Source organism: Exophiala viscosa (assembly GCF_022695815.1).
Source record: "Exophiala viscosa unplaced genomic scaffold EDD37scaffold_1, whole genome shotgun sequence".
In the NCBI taxonomy this organism is placed as follows: domain Eukaryota; kingdom Fungi; phylum Ascomycota; class Eurotiomycetes; order Chaetothyriales; family Herpotrichiellaceae; genus Exophiala; species Exophiala viscosa.
The window spans coordinates 1,154,536-1,170,850 of record NW_026944353.1 but is presented as its reverse complement, the minus strand read 5'-3'; the positions used below and the strand labels follow the sequence as shown (position 1 = coordinate 1,170,850).

At 49.9% G+C, this 16,315-nt stretch overlaps 7 protein-coding genes across 7 annotated transcripts; 3 read left to right on the top strand and 4 right to left on the bottom strand.

Annotated features, from left to right (window-relative positions):
• Positions 1 to 534: 534 nt before the first annotated feature.
• On the bottom strand, positions 535 to 1,093 carry EDD37DRAFT_20559 (uncharacterized protein). Its single transcript, XM_062810223.1, has one exon. The coding sequence runs from the start codon at positions 948 to 950 to the stop codon at positions 573 to 575; it is 378 nt and encodes a 125-aa protein (XP_062674676.1). The 5' UTR covers positions 951 to 1,093; the 3' UTR covers positions 535 to 572.
• A 2,342-nt stretch (positions 1,094 to 3,435) lies between these two features.
• On the bottom strand, positions 3,436 to 5,131 carry EDD37DRAFT_615233 (uncharacterized protein). The gene is made up of 3 exons (XM_062815585.1): positions 4,245 to 5,131; positions 3,911 to 4,150; positions 3,436 to 3,859 (listed from the first exon to the last, which is right to left on the bottom strand). The coding sequence occupies exons 1-3, from the start codon at positions 4,720 to 4,722 to the stop codon at positions 3,672 to 3,674; spliced, it is 906 nt and encodes a 301-aa protein (XP_062674675.1). The 5' UTR covers positions 4,723 to 5,131; the 3' UTR covers positions 3,436 to 3,671.
• Positions 5,132 to 5,679: 548 nt separating this feature from the next.
• EDD37DRAFT_615231 (phytoene dehydrogenase) lies at positions 5,680 to 7,842 on the bottom strand. Its single transcript, XM_062815584.1, has 4 exons — positions 7,563 to 7,842; positions 6,871 to 7,501; positions 6,537 to 6,820; positions 5,680 to 6,491 (listed from the first exon to the last, which is right to left on the bottom strand). The coding sequence occupies exons 1-4, from the start codon at positions 7,591 to 7,593 to the stop codon at positions 5,773 to 5,775; spliced, it is 1,665 nt and encodes a 554-aa protein (XP_062674674.1). The 5' UTR covers positions 7,594 to 7,842; the 3' UTR covers positions 5,680 to 5,772.
• On the bottom strand, positions 7,843 to 10,358 carry EDD37DRAFT_615228 (phytoene synthase). The gene is made up of 5 exons (XM_062815583.1): positions 10,020 to 10,358; positions 9,829 to 9,954; positions 9,746 to 9,777; positions 9,610 to 9,695; positions 7,843 to 9,559 (listed from the first exon to the last, which is right to left on the bottom strand). Exons 1-5 carry the CDS (start codon positions 10,037 to 10,039, stop codon positions 8,024 to 8,026), a joined length of 1,800 nt encoding a protein of 599 aa, XP_062674673.1. The 5' UTR covers positions 10,040 to 10,358; the 3' UTR covers positions 7,843 to 8,023.
• Positions 10,359 to 10,765: 407 nt separating this feature from the next.
• EDD37DRAFT_20415 (carotenoid cleavage dioxygenase) lies at positions 10,766 to 13,019 on the top strand. Its single transcript, XM_062810211.1, has one exon. The coding sequence runs from the start codon at positions 10,911 to 10,913 to the stop codon at positions 12,852 to 12,854; it is 1,944 nt and encodes a 647-aa protein (XP_062674672.1). The 5' UTR covers positions 10,766 to 10,910; the 3' UTR covers positions 12,855 to 13,019.
• A 351-nt stretch (positions 13,020 to 13,370) lies between these two features.
• Positions 13,371 to 14,567, top strand: EDD37DRAFT_20427 (SCO1/SenC-domain-containing protein). The gene is made up of 3 exons (XM_062810214.1): positions 13,371 to 13,680; positions 13,729 to 14,419; positions 14,477 to 14,567. The coding sequence occupies exons 1-2, from the start codon at positions 13,519 to 13,521 to the stop codon at positions 14,215 to 14,217; spliced, it is 651 nt and encodes a 216-aa protein (XP_062674671.1). The 5' UTR covers positions 13,371 to 13,518; the 3' UTR covers positions 14,218 to 14,419; positions 14,477 to 14,567.
• Positions 14,568 to 15,115: 548 nt separating this feature from the next.
• Positions 15,116 to 16,101, top strand: EDD37DRAFT_20350 (molybdenum cofactor biosynthesis protein E). Its single transcript, XM_062810202.1, has one exon. The coding sequence runs from the start codon at positions 15,353 to 15,355 to the stop codon at positions 15,938 to 15,940; it is 588 nt and encodes a 195-aa protein (XP_062674670.1). The 5' UTR covers positions 15,116 to 15,352; the 3' UTR covers positions 15,941 to 16,101.
• The last annotated feature ends 214 nt before the right edge of the window (positions 16,102 to 16,315 follow it).

Below are 16,315 nucleotides of genomic sequence, written 5' to 3'. Positions count from 1 at the left end.
GATCATCAAGCTATTAGAGTGTAAGTGCTAGGACTCGTCAAGCTACCAGGGTCAATTGCAATATATGCAATCGTGGCATGAGACAGCTCCTTACATTAGAAGTACGATTCTGGACACAATGCAGCACGACAGATATCTTTCATACAACTTGACTCGCTTGAACGCTCTACTTGTACAAGATTCCTGGTATCGGTCGTTCAAAGTATGATCCGTAAGCTCCCCAACACTCCCCTAATGACCCCTTCGTGACACTCCAAACACAAACGTACATGCATAGCATCAACAGGCCCTCTAGCCTCTCCGACTCATATGCGCCCAAGCGGCAAGGAGTATTCGGAATTCCTATTGGAGCACATTGTACGATAGACCGGCTGCGGTCAAATGTCCACAGCTTTGCAGCTCTTCCAGAGATTCACAGACAAGGGTATAATGCGCAAAATCGAAAGAAAATAAGCCGCAAAGAGAGCAAACTAGTGCTCAAGTCGTGGAGGAATTGACTCAGTCAATTCAAAGAAAGCTGGTCGACTGGAAGCTGAGTTTCGCTTGTCGAGAGGTGGTCAGGATGAGTTTGGTCATGACGAGGCCCAGAACATGGCAGCAGCACCGGCAAGAGCAGCCACGGCAAGGTTGACTTCTTGCACACTTCCTGCACCAGTGGCAGTCACCGAAGCGATTGAAGGACTGGCAGAGTAGTAACTCGCCGAGGCTGTTGTTAACGTAGCCTTGTTGATAGTGGTTGCCGTAGCATTCCACCCAGTATACTGAGAAGAATAGGTGCTGCTACTTGTGGTCGCATTCGCGAATGCCAACGTCTTGGTGATGGTCAAGGTCTTTGACATAGAGGATGTAAGTGTTATGGTGGTCGTCCCCCATTCCTCCGAAGACCAGGAGCCAGACGCGGCTACTGTCAGAGCCAGCAGAAATGTGGCGATAGCGGTGATCAGGCGCATATTGATAAGGGATTTGTGGTGGTTTTAAAGGTGATAGAAGAGTTTGTTATGCGATCATTCGCATATCCTGGTGTCTTGCGACTGTCGCAACACCGTTAAATCGGATCGTTGCAGATCTCTGTGCGCGCCCTGTGATGCGACCAGACAATCGAGAACAACTGTAATTGGTGGTTGGCTTTGCACAAGGCCGGTCGAGTGAGCACTGCTCAAGTTGAAGTGAATGATGGAACGACTGAGAGGGAGCTCAGCGACTCGGACGATAGTAAAATGCTATCTGGCGGCAGTATCAGAGGCAAGAGGGAAGGAAGCAAGCCACGAAGAGGTACACGGGCATGCGCAGGTGTATATGCGCCGGCTGGAAAGGCGGATCATGGTGTGGGAGGTCGGAGGCAAGCGTTTGATAACAGTGGAGCAGTTGGTCCGGCAGCGATAGCAAGGTCGCATGAGCAAAGCAAATTGCTTGCAGTCCTAGGTCGAGCTTGAGCAAGGCGCCGGTGTCGACAGCGACAAATTGACGAACATCGACTGGCTCGTGTGACTGATTAGGCCGGGATATAGCCTCGTTGATCGTGGGGAGAGTAGCGAAAGTGGCACCAGATGAAACGCACGATTCTGAGTGGTTGTTGACTGATCTCTGGGCCTGTTCCTGGCCTGTCTCCGGCCTGCCAGCCAATGCCAATCATGCCAAATTTCCCGACAGCCCGCTAAGGGTGTCAAGCCTGGTCGTGGAGGTCGAGCTAGCCTAGGAACGCGCGAAACCCAGGTCCTTTAGCGGGACACTCGGTGTTGCAAGCTCCTCCAGTGGCTTCTTGTTTGCTGAATTGAAGAAGCCAAAATCAAATGCGATCCGTTATCTATTGGTGCAAAATCTCCTTGAGAAACCGACCACTTTCGGCCCCTGCCAGATGAAAGGAAATATGCGAGTGCGTCCTGGGAAACTTCCCTTCGAATTAGAGCTTGCCATCTGCTGCCACTCTCGGTTCGGCCCTTAAGCGCATTGACTTCTCTGCAGGTGTTCTTAACGTCAAGATGACCTTGGACCCGTTCGTGAAAGAAGCCACCAGTGTCACTTCTGTCAATCTCATCAAGAGCCGACCAGCATGGTGTGCTTCGTTTCATTTACCGCTGGTGTTGCTCACAAAATTCACTCATAACGAATTGCTTGGTTCCGAATCTCTGATCGGGTCACGGTGCATCGCACGTTCCCCAAGCAGGTACCCATTAGAGTGTCAATGGTTTGTCGCAGAGAGTACGTCTGTCAAGATTTGCAATATGCCACGCGCCTGACCATTTTAGTCGCTTGCTCTAGCATCGCAAGCGGAACCCCGTTTGTCGTGACCGTTAAAGCCAGAAGACATCAAGTGAGGTGTTCTTCTATGCTCACGAAAAAGCCCGCGACTCTCTTATCAGGGCAATGGGGTACCATAATTTCATGTGGGGACATTGAAAGTGATTATGGACATATAACATAGTATAGTCTGTGCTTATATTCGACGGCGCACAGTCCAAAAGGTCATAGGCATGAACCATCGCTCCCAGCGAGATGGTTGAGGTGGGTTGAATATGATTTCGCACGGTGCGACAAATCATCAAATCTGTCCCCCGGGTCCTCCATAAGTTGTGCTTTGCGGCGCTTTCGTGCTTCTGGACCCAGAGCGGATAGGAAATCTTTTCGTTATCCAGACCACGTTGCTGCATTGACTGCAAAAGTGAAAATGCTGATGATCCGCGGTGATTCTCAATCTCGTTAGATGTACGCACAGGCAACGGTACTTTATCCTGAAAGTTGTCTGGACTCTGGACTCTGCAATCTGATCACTCAGGCTTACTGAACCATTGACTGTCCTTCCGATGTTGGTGTTCTGTATTGGCCTAGCTGCAGCTGTTTTCGAATGGGGTGGGCTCGTAGATGCGAGTCTCGTAGTGACAATCGGTGTAGCCCGGCAACACGCTCCTCGGTAGTGCGAACAGTCTCAGCCATGATTCCTCCATGATAAGAAAGCGTAACCTCTTCCGTCGTCTCTCCAGAGTCTCCACAGCATCGCAAATGACGATGTGGATCGTTGATCAAGGGTTCATCTTGGAGAAAGATTAAACTTACTCAGTCTTTCAACCGCGTAATTTCCTCCTCTCCACCATGCAAGCACTTTGGACAAAAGCGATAAGTGAGCACGATTGCAGTTCTTGTGAACTCAATTTGAGAGTGCGAATTTGTTTGGTCACAGAAGGAAAGTCGAAACTTTATCGCCACCTTCCGAGTTTTGTGGCTGCTACAATTCGGAAAAGCTGTCAAGAGACGTTTGTCACTCCATACCACCTGTGTCCTGTCTCAAGAGTCTCAACGGTTCGAAAACGTGCAGTAGGAGCCACTACTATGGTCCCTGTTATCCGCGTTACACTACAGCAGAAAGTAGCAATCACGGATGAACGAATCGTTATGACTGGGAAGTCAGATCTTCTCAAATCTCAATACAAATATTATCTGAACGCAACATGAAAGTCTTTCTTCCTCTAAGATGTTGTACATATTAACTCGTACCATCCGCATCATAGTGCTTCATGATCCTTTCATCCAATATAACTACCACCACAACCCCTTAAGATTACACATGACCCTGAATCGTATAACAATACCAGATGGTTCAATCGTCATGAAGACGGTGGAAGAGCACATGACTCCAACCTGGTTCGACGTACAATGGGTTGCTTCATAGACTGCATCTATACGGTGCTAGAGTCCTGACCGGCACCAGTGCTATTGTGGCCATTAGTCACACCATTCGAGGCGACATTAACGGATTTCTTCTCTCTGAATGGACTAGGAGTGGTTTCAGGGTCGCGAATGTGAAGACCAAGACGTTCGACCTCAATATTGCGATGACCCCAGATGAGAAGAGCACCGAAACCAGCTGTCCACCTCGTCAGCGTATGTTCCAACCTCACCGAAGAAGAATTCTCACGCTTAGCAAGCAAGTCAAGGATACCATAGAAGATAGCCTCTGAGTCGCTCGGAATGACGTTGCCACCTTCACTCAAGCCCCAGGCAATTGGGTACAAACACCACAGGAAGATGGTCCAAACACCGCACATAGTGTAGGTCTTGAGGATATCCGGACCAAGGATGCGAGCGTAGGCACGACCCTCGAAGACCACGGAGTACGCGACGAACAAGAACGCGACGCAACCGAACGTGTAAAATCCTACATAGTTGAGCGCGTTAGAGTCAGATCTTGCTCACTGCCCGGGGAACAACAAGGATTCATCATAGGAACAATATTGGTGAACTTGACTTACCCCACTTGTAGGAGCTCTTGACAAGCGCGCCCACGAGACCAGTAACGATCATGATCTCGTTCATCAGAATGACATAAAGGATGGTAGGCGTTGGGAGACCACAGGTCAACAACAAATCTGTAAGCAGGAGAGGCGTAGTGATGAACCAATCAATGTATCGGACATAGAAGATCTGTCGCATGTTGCCAGCTTCCTTTGGATTGCTGCGCTCGAATTCCACCTGGATGGCGGTCCAGCCAAGATTGGAGCCCATGCAGAAGTACGCAATGGAGGCGACAAGGGTGATGGCGGCTGTGATATAGTGGAATAGCCGTTGCGATCTGGACTTGCGGAAGGATAGGCCCATGAAAACCAAAGTGGTAAAGGCCATCACAGCACAGACGGCAAAATACCAGTCGCTACCACGAACGGTAATGTGGTTATTCGTGGACACCGTGTTGGTGAAGCCATTGGCCTGAAGAGCTTGATTGCCGCCCATGTTGACGGCGGTAGCTAAGGCTATGGCGGGCGGTGACTTGGATTGACTGTCTTTCTTCGACTGATAAGGATGAGTATCCAGGCCGAAATGAAATCGTAGGGCTGGTCTGATATGAGCTCAGATTCGTGGAAACATCATCTGCACACGACGGTGCTTAATCGATAAGGTACTTGTACACGGAGCATGACTGGAGGCACAAAAGGAGGGCATAAGGTGACGTCGTCCTCAAGTCGATGGACGATGCACTCATCATCATAGATGCAACCATACCCGAAAAGCCAGTCTTTCACTCACTTACCTGTGCATCCGCGCAGTGGGTAATGCTGGCAAACAGCAAGGACAAAAAACGGAACTCTCCAATTCCCACGCGCGATTGTTGGTCAGTCACGCGAACAGCTGCTGTTGCCATGATGTTTCGTCGTCTGGTCCATCTGTATGTAAAGTGTTGATGTCACCAGGACGCATGGGCCGGAAACATCCTTGCAGCAGATCATACAAGCATTAAAGCTTGTCCGACTTAGCTTTTCCATGGTATCCGGTTTTCATGAGACGTTGAAAAGGAAGGTTTGAGATGTCATACATTTTTCTTGACTCGGATCTGGTCGGCTCGTGTCAGTCCAAGATGAGCATGATATTCCACAAACCATGTCTGGGATGAGTCCTAGCTTTGCTTTGCTCAGGCGAACGCTCTCATGGAGCAGGCTTCGTCGCTCAATGATTTGAAATTCCGCGAGTCCCACCAGGCCGATACATCGACCCGGAGATTCGTCTTGGGGATCGACAAAGTTCACAGAAAATCTGAAGTCACGACTTTTCGCCAACTCGGGCCGAAGTCGATCTCAACATTTGACTATGTCATGAGAACACTCGCTGGAGAATGGATGCTGGTCAACTTGCCGCTTTGCGATGTGTGGCGTATCTGGACGCCACAGTTGCTATGGGACTCGCAGCATGTGTAAAGTAAAGTGAAAAAGCACAGAGTAATGATTCAATTAAGCAGTAGCGCTGTTCTAGAAGGTCTATGAGTATCCGTTACCACATGCAATGTGCCTAAGCAACCACAACAAGCCAGTACAACAAAGCTGCAAAAAGGATGAGAGCAAATGGCAGCAAATCCAATGGCGGCCTTCCCAACTTGTCGAGGCTGCTAACAATCCTCCTCTTATGGCCGCCTGCAGTCCAAGGCCGTGGCAGCCGTAGATCATCAAGGATTTGTCCCGTGGTGAGTTTGCTGCCCGCGAGCACAATCGGCACGCCAGTCCCAGGGTGTGTGCTTGCACCAACGAAGTACAAATTTGAGATTTCGTCGTGCTTCGTGCGTGGGCGAAAACTGAGAACGTTGAAGAACGAGTGACTCAGTCCTAGTATAGCACCTTTGTCGAGATTGAACTTTTCCTTCCATGTCGCTGGAGTATTGATATCTTCATCGACCACATGTGACGCGATATCGGCACCCGTACGTAGGCGTATAGTTTCGAAGATGGCGTTGCGAGCTCGCGTAACCATGTTCTCCCACTCTTGTGCGTTTTGTGGGTTCAGCCCCCGATCGGCCTGGTTCTCCAGTAGATGACCACAGGGCACTAGCACCACAATAGTGTCCCTACCATTGGGAGCTGCGCTGGGATCCACGCGCGACGGCACGTTGACGTAGAAGGATGGTTCGGTGGGTATCTGTTGGCGCTTGAAGATATCATCAAAGCTTTCCTTGAACTCGTCCGCAAGGAACACATTATGTGTGTGCAGTTCAGGGATGACCTTGTCCATTGACCCTGTCGTCATCAGTAATGTTTTTTAAGGCCGAACAGTCCACTCACAGTAAAACGAAATGCTAGAGCACGACGCGGGCTTCTTAGAAAGCGATACAGCCTTCTTCGAGGAAGGCAACAGCTCGTTATAGGCGTAAACGAGGTCGGAATTGACAAGAACAATGTCGGCGTTGATGATTTCCCCGGAAGCCAGCGTCACACCGGTCGCGCGTCCCGAGTAATTGTCCACGTTGACTTGCCTAACCGAAGTCGAAAGCCTGTACTCAACGCCCAGGCGTTCACCCACTTTGGTCAATGCTTCAAGGACTTTTTGAAAACCACCCCTCGGATACCTATTGAGGACAGTCAGATGGGTTTGTCGCAAAACCGGGCTCAATCTTACCAAATACCCTCGGCCAATTCCGTATACTGTAGCAAACTGTACGTTCCGGGTGCTTCGAAAGGACTCATGCCCATATACATGCTGCCGAACGTGAAAGCCCGTCGCAATCGTTCCGTCATGAAGTATTTCGATGCACGGCGCCATATGCTTTCAAACGGGTGCAATGCTAAGAGGTATGGCAGGAAACTCGGCCTCCCCAGTGCCCAATAGGATGTAAAGTTCTTCTTCAGCACGTGGACGATGCTTGCCTCGTAGTGAGTGTGAGCCTCCTGCATCCATGCGAGATATCTCGCAAAGCCATCCTTCCCTTCCCAGCGTTCTATTGTCTTCTTCATTCTGGCCACGTCGGTGGAAAGTTCAACGCATTCGCCATCTCCGAACCAGACGTTGTAGTTGGGCTCGCATTTTAGCAGTTCGATACCTTCGGCTTCCAGCGACGTGTCGAGATCGGTAAAGACTTCTTGGAAGAGGTCGGGGAGGAGAAGCAGCGAAGGTCCTTGATCGAATCGATGTCCACCTCTGTGTATTAAGCTGCAACGTCCGCCGGTGAAATCATTCTTCTCAATAACCGTGACGCGAAAGCCGGCCTTTGCAAGGCGCGCCGCACTTGCGATGCCTCCAGCACCTGCGCCTGCGCTTCCGTCAGTCTCTGCAACCCAAAGCTTGCCCCAGACGAGGGCTTATTGACTTACCAACAATCACGGCACTCCTAGGCTTGTTCATATCTTTGGTAGACCTTTCCTGAATGCTGAATCCCAGTAAATGGGCAGAGAGTCGAGAAAATCACATGGCTGATACTTTTTTGGTCCGATGCAAAAGTCCATGACACCATCACTTTTCTTAGCGGTTAGTGGCATCCTGCCTGACATCGGCTTCGGCCAAACCAGAGCCTTGGGACGTATGTCGATGCAGGAACACATCAATATTGACAAACACCATGGCTACAATATTCTGGAAGAGGTCGGCAAGAGATCACTTTTTGTGAGCAAGAAATCCTTTCTCGCCGGCTTTTGAGATCACAAGTGATCAACCTCCCCCGCATGACGACGGCAGGCTGTGAGGGGATCGATCGGCTAAAAGGGGTGCCCTGCCGTTCCCTGCCGACAATACTTCAGGAACACCAATAAGGGTAGTCTATCTATCAATAAGTGCATCAGGCTGATCCTCTCCATCCCGCCATCGTCTTCCATCCTACCCAGATTCTCCTGCTCTTGGGCACGCTTGCCCGGCCACTCTTACCACCACCAACAAAGTCCAGAGCTTTGCCTTGTTGCATGCGCTCCCGCATGACTCTCCCTATCTCCATGTAGCTTTCCACTGCGACACGAATGCCGCTGCGGGCGTACAGGGGAAGATCCTCGATAGCATCCCTATTTTCGGCATACATCTTGAATGAGATCTCGAGTATTCTTTTGCGATGGCGCAGGATCTCCTTCTCCTCGGCCTCTGGTGAAGAGAGGGCCGACTGGTGAAACCATTCTTTCGGGATGTAGCATCTTCCGACTCTTGCGTCTGTGTTGACATCGCGCACGATGTTGATGTACTGTAATGCTCGTCCCATTTCTGCGCCAGCCGTGAGACATTTTCGTTTTGTGTCTGCGCTCGCAGCCTGGTCGGGATCGTGTTGATAGATAAGACAAAGGCACAACTCTCCAATCGTGGCCGCTACGCACGATGCATATCGCTCGAGATCGGCAAACGTCTTGATAGGTGGATTTTCGTTCGAACCTTCGCTGAAGAATCGTTGATCTATCCGGAAGCCGTCCAAGAGCGAGTAAAGAGGCGCTGACTTCAGTTTATCTGATGGTAGCAGCACGAGGATCGAACGTGCTTCTGCCGGAAATGGGGCTAGAGCCTGGTCGACGTTTTCTCGATCGCACTTGGAAGAGAAGACCGTGTCTAGAAAATGGGAAAAGTGCTTCACCCACATATCAGCTTCTTTCGCGGATGGCGCATCGTCGATAAGATCATCTGCCACTCTGCAGAAAGCGTAGAGCAGAATGAGATCGATCCTCAAGCGGCCTGAAAAGACACCAGATGCGAGATAGAATGACCGACTCTTCTTTGCAAGTACTGTTAATGCAGTGTTTAGGCCGGCTAAGCGCGCACTGTCATACTTGGCAGTCGACATGAACAAACCTTTAAGAAGCAGTATTGGCGAAGGCATCCCTGGGACAACGGGAAAGTGTGCTGGGAAGGCGTCGAGAATTGCCATGGCGTTGTCGAAGGCCGTTGATCCCCACACAATCAGCATGTTGGTAATGAGAAAGAACACGGCCTCTTCAATCTCAAGATGCGGCCATACATGGATTCCGAGTTTGGTTCCCAACTCGATGCTCCATGTACCCCGATGTAGAGCGATCGTGTCGACAATCCAGAGATAGAGTGTTGGCGCAGCAATTGGTAACAGTGTTGTGGTCCACGGTAACGTAAGAAGCAGCTGGTATGCGAATATCCACAGCATCAGCAGCACAGGCGAAGCCCAGGCAATGATAAGCCTCATATATGTTCCTTGAGCATGGCCACCTCCAAAGAATAGCGGCACCACAGAACATAAGGTGAAAATGACTTGGCCCGCATACTTCCAAGGTCGAAGCGATCTGCCAACCGCATCTTGAGGGTCGGCCTCATTATGTAGGTATGTTGCCGTGACCACTGATTTACTAAGCAGGATTTGCAAACAAGTGGTCTGAGTAGAATTAGAGATCATATGAGCTGGAAGAGAGCAATGTCACCTACAATGTATGTCTGAATCACGAAGAAGAAAACTTCTTCTGCAGGGATGTCGAGAAGAGTCGGCCCTATAATGACATCTGGCGGGTATGCTTTGGAAGATCAGCAGGCTGAAAAGCAGATATGCGCACAGGTACCATACACCAAACTTTGGTCCTGATTAGGTAGGAGTCCCTGCAAATGGGTCAACACCTCATACGGTCAAAAATGATTAGTCAAGCATACCATGGGATAGTGTATGAGACGGCAATCAACTGCAAGAAGCAGATCTTGTATACATCCCGTCGAGTCAACAAAGGACCCAATATTATAGATAAGGCTATTGCCCAAGGGATGGTGAAGACGACATGGCTATATTCCAAGAACGTCAATATCTGCGAAATAACGGCCTCTGCAAAGACGGGGGAGACACATACACAAGCGCATAGTCGTACATCAGGTCAACAAGGTTGGGAATCTTTTTCCGTCAAGATATCCCGTTGCATTCACAGACAGACGAATCAACAAATGCATGTGCTAGGGGCCATAGTAATGTGAAACGAACGATCCAAGAGCTACGAGACCGCGAAGACGCAAAAGAACGTTGCCGTGTGCTTGCAGGGAAAAGTGCTTGCAGGGAAAATATGCCATGGAAAGAAAGGATGGTTGAGTGTAGGTAAGGAATTATCCGATGCTTCCCAGAGTCAATGACGCGCTGAAGATCTCAACAGATCAAGCCACAAGGAATTGATTAATTGAGATCCGACGAGGCTGGGAAAGAATGATCCTGTTAAAAGCGGCCAGAGAGTCATCTCGGTCGACCTTCTTTTTTTGGCCTCTATCGTTTCCACCAGCAAAAGTGACGACATTGCAAGTTCGTCTGTGTCGTCGTTTTCTCCTCATTGATTGAAACGACATCATGGCATGGCAAACTCTTGGGCTCCCCCCTAAAGCCTAAAAATGTTGGTGTCATGGGCTACATCATGCAGTCTCCATCATGTGTTAACGCTTTCATACCTATGTCCGCGGCTATGTGAGTTTGTTTTGCCTCTGCAACAGTCTGATACTATAGTTTGAATGCATGCTTGACCTCTAGCACTCCCGAGAACCCGAACGTCGGCAAGCTATCCCGTCTCTGACCTTGCCGTGCCATGGTCCCAGGCCACGAGTTCTGTCCCTTTTGTTGAATATATGGCTATGGCTACCCCGAATCTTGCTTGAAGACGTCTGGACCTTGATGTGGGTACTCCCTGCGTTACAACGGGGAATTGAAATCAAGCGAGTCGTCCGATGCTTGTGAACAGCCGGTCATAACCAGCTCACCAGAGATGAAGCCCATTTCTAATGCTCGAGAGGGCGAAACAAGCCATCCACATCCATACCTCAGCGGCAACTTCGCACCCGTACACAAGACTATTCCCCTAACACCGTGCACATACTCGGGGACAATACCAGAAGAGCTGATTGGCGGTGAATACATAAGGAATGGAGGCAATCCGGTATCGAACGAGGACTTGGGGAGAGATGCACACTGGTTTGACGGTGATGGCATGCTCAGTGGCGTTGCGTTCACGCGGACCGCTCATGGTGTACAACCCGAATTCGTCAACCAGTACATCTTAACGGACGTCTTTCTTTCGACAGTGACATCGAAACACCTGCGCACTCCGATATTGCCCAGTATAGCAACATTGGTCAATCCTCTATCTTCCCTATACAAAATTATTCTCCTCGTTTTCCGCACGATTTTCCTCGTCATCTTGTCACGACTACCAGGTTCAGTACAATCCATCAAGAAAATCAGTGTTGCAAACACAGGAATAGTGTTTCATGACGGAAGAGCACTCGCAACCTGCGAATCTGGACCACCCATGCGCGTAGCGCTTCCAGGATTGGAGACTGTAGGCTGGTACAACGGTAAACGAGCCGAAGGCGAGCTAGGAGGTGAGCAAGGCTCAGGATTTGGTGGAAACGGGCTCATCGGATTTATGAAAGAGTGGACGACAGCGCATCCTCGAATCGATCCGAAAACGGGAGAGCTGGTACTCTTCCATTCGACATTCGCACCTCCGTATGTACACTACTCGATTGTTCCGGCTACTCACCCACCTGCCGTGCCGTCCACACCACTCAACAGACCGACAAGGCTGCTCAACGCTCCCATCCCAGGCATATCATCTGCCAAAATGATGCATGACTTTGGTGTGTCTCTGAACCATACTGTTATCATGGATCTGCCCCTGTCGCTCGATCCGCTGAATCTGGCCAAGAACAAGCCCGTGGTGGCTTATGACCCTACTTCCAAATCTCGCTTCGGCGTCTTTCCACGACACTGGCCACAACAAACTCAGTGGTTCGAAACCAAGGCTTGCTGCATCTTCCATACTGCCAACACCTGGGACGATCAGGTGATGGATAAGAAGTCTGGCCAGCTAAAAACCACGAACGTCAACATGTTGGCGTGTCGATTGACGTCCGCTTCCGTCGTTTTCAATGCCGGCAACATTGCTGCACCGCAGCCAATTTCGATTGACAGAACAGACGAAGAGGATCAATGCCGTTTGTACTACTATCAATTCCGCATGGACGATCCGAAGGTACACCGCATCAACTACCAATTTGCCCTAAGTTCGATTCCTTTCGAATTTCCGAGCGTTCGGGAGGACAGAGCAATGAGTGAGGCCAAATACATCTACGGGTGTTCTACCTCAGAAGGCTCATTCAGCGCTGCTCTTGGAAGAGTAGCCAAAATTGACTGCCTCGTTAAGATGGACGTTGAGACACTGATCAAGCGTGGGCAAAAAGATCCTTCACTACTACCAATCACTGGATGTGTGGATAACCGTTCCATTCAAGAGATTTGTGGATGCAGCACTAGCGAAGATCCGATTAGCATCTTCACTCTGCCTCCTGGATGGTTTGCCCAGGAGCCACGCTTCGTCGCTCGTCGCGACGGAACGCATGAAGATGACGGTTGGTTGTTGACATATGTATTCGACGAGTCTCAGCTCGATGCAAATGGTGAATGCCGCCCCGATGCCGTGAGCGAGCTTTGGATCATCGATGCCAGGGACATGAAGACCATCGTCGCTCGAATCCATTTGATCCAACGAGTGAGCTATGGTCTCCATGGCGGTTTCTTCAGTGAGGCCCAAATTGAGTCTCAACGACCGGTAGAGACGATTCGCGGTATGAAAGAGGTTACTCGGATGAAGCAACAGGAAAATTGGTGGCTAAGCATCAGAGACCATCTAGAGAAATTTCTAGGATGATTTTTGGAGAAATTTATGATACCCAAATGTGTACTTTATCCTACATGGCGCGGCGTTGTTTGAGCTTGGAATCTGTGAGAATATATAATATGCTGGGTACTGCATAGTGATGGTCTTATAGAGGCCCTTCCCATATAATGATAATCAGCTTGGAGCTTATGTGATGTTCGAACGTTCTGTACTATTGGTACTGTTGTTTGTTACGCTGGGAAGGTGTAATGCAATTCTCCGCATGTTCGAATTCCCGCTCCGCAGCCGCGAATTCTATTGCGATCTTAAAGCTGGCCAAACAATTTATCATCAACTTTCATCATCTTCAGCACCAACAAAATGCCTGCTCAGACACCTTTCCTCGGCCAGGCCTTGAGGCGCCTTGCTTCCCGATCTCTTCCCACGAAGTCCAAACCTAGGCAGGCATACAGTACGACGCCGTCGAGTACGCCCTTGACGGCAGCATGCAATCGACGGCAGCCTCTGTCATCACAATGCCTAAAGCTGCGCCAATTCTCATCCTCAAGCCCCAGGCTGCGCGCCGGAGACAAAATGTACCATCGCACAGGCGTACGTATTTTCATCCGCGGTATGTTGGATCCGCCCTCTCTGACTTGTGAGGTAGCCATTCTCATTCAGATCAGCGGCCCTTTTCGTCGGTGTCGGCGCAGCAATGGTGTTCTATTTCCAATATGAGAAAGCCCGACTAGAGCGAAAGAGAATCGTCGAGATGAGCAAAGGTTACGGAAAGCCCAAAGTTGGTGGGCCATTTACACTCAAAGACCTGGATGGAAAAGAGTTCACGGAGCAGGATCTGCTTGGAAAATATTCAATGGTATGCCTTTTGCCATCGAGCATTGAGACGGCCACTTACAATATTTAGATCTATTTCGGATTCAGCCATTGTCCTGACATATGTCCGGATGAACTTGACAAGATGGGAGAAGCTATTGACATCCTGCAAGAAAGAGCGCCAAACGTCCTACGGCCGATTTTCATCTCCTGCGATCCGAATCGTGACACCCCAGACGTCCTGAGAGCCTACTTGTCCGAGTTCCACCCTGCCATACAAGGTCTTTCGGGCACTTGGGAGCAAACCAAAAATGTGTGCAAGCAGTACCGAGTATACTTTTCCACTCCCCCAGAATTGAAACCCGGCGAAGAGGACTACTTGGTCGACCACAGTATATATTTCTATGTCATGGACCCGGAGGGCGACTTTGTCGAGTGCATTGGCAGACAAGACACTCCAGAAAGTGCGGCCGCGATCGTTCTTCAACATATCAGAGACTGGAAGAAGGAGGGCAAGCCGATTGATCCGACACCACTGCCCTACGTTCAGGCGAAGCTGGCTGCACCGGCTGCGAAGTAATTACTGCCATCGGAGGGCATGGAATCAACACATACCTCAGCCGCCAACAACACTCAACGGATGAGCGCAAATGACAACCTGTTTGATTGAGAGCCTTCAGCGGCAGGCCACGAAAGGAGAGCCACCAGTAGGCCACATGACTACGAAGCATGGCGATAATGCATTTTCTGGGATCAGTTATATACTCCACTTCTGAGCACTTGTACGTTTTAGACATCAGTGAAGGTCCAACATGTACAAATCGGAACAAACAATCTAGGGCAACAGGGTCTAGCTTGGATCTTGCCCTTGCATCTCCAGATCACGCCGTCTCGCATCTTGCATATTACCACGATCCAATCCTGTTGCTTCCCAGCCACTTCAATTAGACTGTTGATCCAGGAAAATCTGCAATAGGAAGGTTTGTTGCCTTAAGGAGGGTAACGGATATGCAGGGGAGCAATTAGACGGACAAGTCGTGCATCAAGCCTGGTACGAGTGGAAAGATGCGAAAAAACCATGAAGCGGTGAGGATGGAACGTGGCACCAGTTGGGGAGGAGGAAGACGTCTTTTTGGGCGAATTTGGACATTTTTATGAGAGGGTCAACCTACACAAAATAATGGGGGATGTTGAGATCTGGTAGCGAATAAGAAGCGCAGGGTCTATATCCGTACACCTGGGTTTGATAAACACAGAATGTAAAGGTCCCTGGCGCCGTACACAAGGACCTCGGCCAGGACCCTTGGATCACGCTGGAGTGAGAATTCTCGGTTCATCTGATCAGCAAATGACTTGTTGTGTGTCTAATTGAACACCTCATCTTGTGTATGAGATGGGCATTGTAAAGACCACAAATGAGTGTGCTCAAAATGACGTACTGTTTTCGCGGGGTTCCTTTTTTAACTGCTGCAGGTGCAATTCGATGTTTTGACGGTAAGATAATCTCTCCAGTGGTTTGCCAAAAACTCTTTGCATCTCGACTAGCTACCCATATCGATCTGTCCTCTATCTACGCACGCTGATGGGATCGTGTCGTCCTCGTGAAAGGCAAAGCACAGGGTTCATCACGACCTTCTGTTGACGCAACACAAGAGTTTTGACTCATTGACCGGATTCCCAGGACAATCGAGAGCGGCAGCCCTGATATTCACCAAATGTCCACGAACGGCGTCACTTCTGACGCCAGTGGCAACCATGTCTCCCAAAAGACATCTGTACCGTCCAGCAACTCGTCCGTCCTTGATCCGGCGAACTTCCCACAGACTCTGACATCTCCCACCATCTTTGTTGCCCTCACCTATGATCCTCTCGATACTGCAGCATACTTGCGCTTCACACGCTCACCTCTCGCGGGTGCCAATGTGCTTTTCTTAGGCACCACCCGCAACAATTTTGACTCTCGACCAGTATCACGACTGTCCTATTCTGCTTATCCTTCACTCGCCTTGAAGTCATTGTACGCAATCGCAGAAGATGTCCATAAGAAACACGAGTTGCAGAAGGTCGTCATTGTCCATCGCTTGGGGGAGGTCAAGATTGAAGAAGAGAGCATTGCCGTTGCGGTGAGTAGCGGTCATCGAGCGAGTGGCTGGAAGGGAGCCGAAGAGATACTGGAGAGGGTCAAAGCAAGAGCTGAAATCTGGAAAAGAGAATGGTTTGCAGACACCGGAGAGGTACAAGAGGGTGTCTGGCGTGCCAACAAGGATCGAGACGCCCAGGGCAACATCATACAAACGACATGACGAAGCAAGTCTCGTCGTCAGCACCGGTGGGCATTTGTGGAACAGCCTTATCATTTTGACATGTCCGCTGCGTGCGACGCAATCAGCAAAACTTGACGTGGTCTCGAATCTGCTCGGATAACTTTGCAAAGCATGGGATTCTTGAAAGGTCGTGAAACCATCGAAACCACGGCACTCTCACCGAGAGCTTTACCTTGTTCTGGTACCTGAGGAGGACAAGCCGCCCACTTCGTGCGAAGCCAGGCAAAATCAGGCGAAGCCAGCATCCCTGATAGTCGCCGTTATCAAGCATTTGGCTTCCAAGTTCTGGACATACCTAGGCATGGTCTGCATGGAGTTCTTCGAGCATGTGAATGGAGACGGTGTCGATGCTCC